At 46.4% G+C, this 3,587-nt stretch overlaps 1 protein-coding gene across 1 annotated transcript; it reads left to right on the top strand.

Moving 5' to 3' along the window:
* The first annotated feature begins 314 nt into the window (after window positions 1-314).
* Window positions 315-1,786, top strand: LOC133884013 (uncharacterized). The gene is made up of 3 exons (XM_062323419.1): window positions 315-412; window positions 1,409-1,549; window positions 1,648-1,786. The coding sequence occupies exons 1-3, from the start codon at window positions 315-317 to the stop codon at window positions 1,784-1,786; spliced, it is 378 nt and encodes a 125-aa protein (XP_062179403.1).
* Window positions 1,787-3,587: the final 1,801 nt, after the last annotated feature.

Raw genomic sequence — 3,587 nt, 5'->3', positions numbered from 1 at the left:
AGAAGCACGACAGAAAGCTCAACCCTAATGAGTGGTTACAGATTTACAGCACTGTTATTCGAGCGACTGGCAGAGATAATAGGGTAATGGTCAATTACCTAGTAGCCGCCCTTGATGGACCTATAAGATCCTGATTGTTGAACCTACCACCCAACTCAATTCGATCGTGGGCCGAGCTGAAGGCTCAGTTCATCGCCAACTTCCAGGGAACATTCGAGCGCTAAGGAACATATGATGATCTTCACAAGTTAAACCAAGGTAAGGACAAATCTCTTCGAGACTTCATTCGTTGGTTCAGCGACAGGAGCAATACGATGCCGAACATCTCCGACAGCTCGAACATCATCGCCTTCAAGTGGGGCATCAACGACAAGATCTGGTCAAGAAGCTGGCTACCTGAAAGATCCATACGGTAAAAGAACTCTTCGAGCTGGCCGACAAGTGTGCAAAGCATGCTGAAGCTCAGGCACACGCCAAAAATCATCAGTCTAGCAAGAACAAGCCTAAATCCTCAAACAACAAACATAGTTAGAAGCGCAAGGGTCCTAACACGACCGTAGCTACAGTCAGTAGGAGAAAGTCGCACAACACCGAGGATAATAAGGGCATGAGCCATGAAGGAAGGAAATGGTGTCCCTTCCATTGGACCAACCGACATGACTTTGACGAATGGCACTGTTGGGACCAAAATCTCGGACAGGGTAGACCTTCGCTCACGGAAATGCCAAAGGGTCCACGGGGTGCCACGTGCTTAGGGTAGAACTGTTTTCACACACCTCTCGGATACAGTATGGCCCAACAGGCACGTTATCAAAAAGAAGCTCGATGATAAGCTTAAGGGTGCTATTGCTGATTACCATAGCAAATAGACCAAGCCAGATGCCAAGGACGATTAACCTAAATTCTGTAGGGCCGACCAGAGCCTGGCACACATCTTTGGAGGGTCCGCCTCATACAAGTCCAAGATGTAGTACAAGGCGATCGAAAGGGAGGTAAACCTATCTTTAACCAAGCCTCCTTGTTACCTAGAGTGGTCAGAAGTCCCGATCACCTTTGATCAAGCTGACCACCCTGCCATAGTTCCAAACCCGGATCAGTATCCAGTTGTGGTCTATCCTACTATCCTAAACATCAAAATCTTTAGGACCTTGGTCGACGGGGGTAGCTCGCTCAATCTCATCTTTGCCGAGACTTTAGACAAGATAAGGATCTAATGGTCAGAGCTCAATACAAGAGCTAAGCCTTTCCATGGTATAACTCCAAACTCATCGACCATGCCCCTTGGCTAGATCGAGTTGCTGGTCACTTTTGGCGAGCCTAACAATTTCCGTACAGAGAAGCTGACATTTAATGTTACGGATTTTGAGATGACTTACATTGTGAATCTAGGTTGCCCAATGTTAGGCAGGTTCATGGCCATAGTGAACTATGCATACCAGGTGCTCAAGATCCCAGATCCTAATGGAGTCATAACCATTAAGGGGGACCAAAGTTCAGTGGTCAAGTGCGATAAGCAGAGCCTAGATATGGTGAACACTTCTTCTGAGTGGCAACTACCTCAAAAGGCACAGAGTCTAAGTGCTAGAAGCATCAAGCTACCACCAAGGTCAAGGACTCCAATCTCGTAAGCCTCGCTGATGCCTCCAGGTCTATCGCCGCCGCTAAAAGTGAGATGAATGACGGTGTTAAGGACAAGAAGGCTGGTGGTGGCATCAAGAAAGTGCCCCTCAACCCATCTAAACCAGCCAAGATGGTCAAGATAGGGGTCGACCTTGACCCAAAATAGGAACTCGAGCTCATCACTTTCCTTTGGGCAAACTCAGACGTATTTGCATGGCAACCGTCTGATATGCCTGAAGTCCCTAGGGAGGTGATCAAGCATTGGCTAGCTGCGGAATCGTATCGGTGAAGATTCGTAGAAGACTGGAAGCAAGCTATTCATGAGGAGGTCGGCAAACTCCTAAAGGGGCTTCATCCAAGAGGTCCGTCATCCTACATGGCTCACGAATCTAGTCCTCATGAAGAAGGCCAACAATAAGTGGAGAATGTGTGCCACCTTCACTGACCTCAACAAAGCTTATCCCAAAGATCATTTTCCTCTTCCTCGCATCTACCAGATAGTCAACTCTACGACAGGATGTGAATTGCTGTGTTTTCTAGATGCCTATTCGGGGTATCACCAAATTAGCATGGGGATAGAGGATGAAGAAACGACTGCTTTTATACCTCCCTTTAGTGTATTTTGCTACGTAAAGATGCTTTTCAGTTTGAAGAGTGCTGGTGCTATGTATCAATGGTGTATTCAAAATTATTTACAACCCTAGATTGGGCATAACGTTGATGCTTATGTCGACAATATTGTAGTCAAATCTAGAACCAAAGATGCATTGATTAATGACCTCAAGGAAACATTTGACAACCTTAGAAAGTATCACATGATTCTTAACCCCTAGAAGTGTACATTCGACATCCTGTCTGACAAGCTTCTCGGTTTCCTAGTGTCAAGTCAAGGCATTGAGGCCAATCCAGGCAAAATCAAGGCTCTCGACCAGATGTGGTCACCTCGAACACTGAAGGAAGTTCAAAAACTGACAGGATGCATAGCAACCCTTAGTCAATTCATCTCCAAGATGGATGAATGAGGGATGCCCTTCTTCAAGCTACTGAAGAAATACGATCGGTTCGAGTGGATAGAAGAAGTGGAGAATGCTTTTCAAGACTTAAAAAGGTAATTATTATCTCTGTTAATTCTGACCCTACCTAAGGAAAAAGAGGAGCTCTTTTTTTACATTGCAGGTGTTGGGATCGAAGTCCCAGACAAAATGGGCCTTCGGGGGTGGAACTGGCGAAGGCCCCTTACGGTGACGTGTACTGGAAGTAGAACAGTCTCGGGTTACCGTTCATGTTTACACTGTGGCTCTATTTATAGCCCGTATCCGGTGATCACGAATTCGGTTTACACATATTACCCTCTAACCTGCTACATTCCCGGAATATCCGGGGGCAATATAGTACAAATAAGCATGATCCCATAATTACAACAGTGCCCATGATAATTGGGCCCACTGTCCAGCTGTTTTTCAACCGAAGGGTATCGAAGCCCTCTCCGTCCGACCTCTTGGCGAGCTGCCTTCGCCGCCTCCAGGCGAAGGCCTGGCCTTATCTTCGCACCGAGCGAAGGGCGCGGGACGCGAACTGGAGCTTCGCCCAGCAGTCGAGGCAGATCAGTCTTCGCATACGCCAACTCGGCTATGGAAGATGCAACCAACACAGCGGTTGTCCCACAGCACCTCCGACTAACTTCGCGGTTGCCTTCGGGTACGGGGACGACAGGAGATGATCCCCAACAGTAGCCCCCTACTGGCAAGGTTTATCTTCGATAGGCCGAGCCTGTAGACTTCGAGATATCTAAGCGCCGTCCCCTTTCGGCCTATCGAAGTTAGTTGGATCCAATGCATGTTGTTATATGTATATATATTATATTATTATTATTGTTATTATTATTATTATTATTATTATTATTTATTTATTTTTTTGGTGTTGGAACGATATGGGTAACTACCTGCATTTAATGTTCATGGTAGTTA

The sequence above is a fragment of the Phragmites australis genome, chromosome 11 (assembly GCF_958298935.1).
Source record: "Phragmites australis chromosome 11, lpPhrAust1.1, whole genome shotgun sequence".
NCBI lineage: Eukaryota > Viridiplantae > Streptophyta > Magnoliopsida > Poales > Poaceae > Phragmites > Phragmites australis.
This window is presented reverse-complemented; position numbering and strand designations above follow the sequence as displayed.

Coding starts and splice junctions, on each gene's coding strand:
- LOC133884013 (XM_062323419.1), top strand. CDS start 315: ATGCCGAACATCTCCGACAGCTCGAACATCATCGCCTTCAAGTGGGGC. Junction 413..1,408: donor CTACCTGAAAGATCCATACG/GTAAAAGAACTC, acceptor AATGTTAGGCAG/GTTCATGGCCATAGTGAACT. Junction 1,550..1,647: donor GTGAACACTTCTTCTGAGTG/GCAACTACCTCA, acceptor TGATGCCTCCAG/GTCTATCGCCGCCGCTAAAA.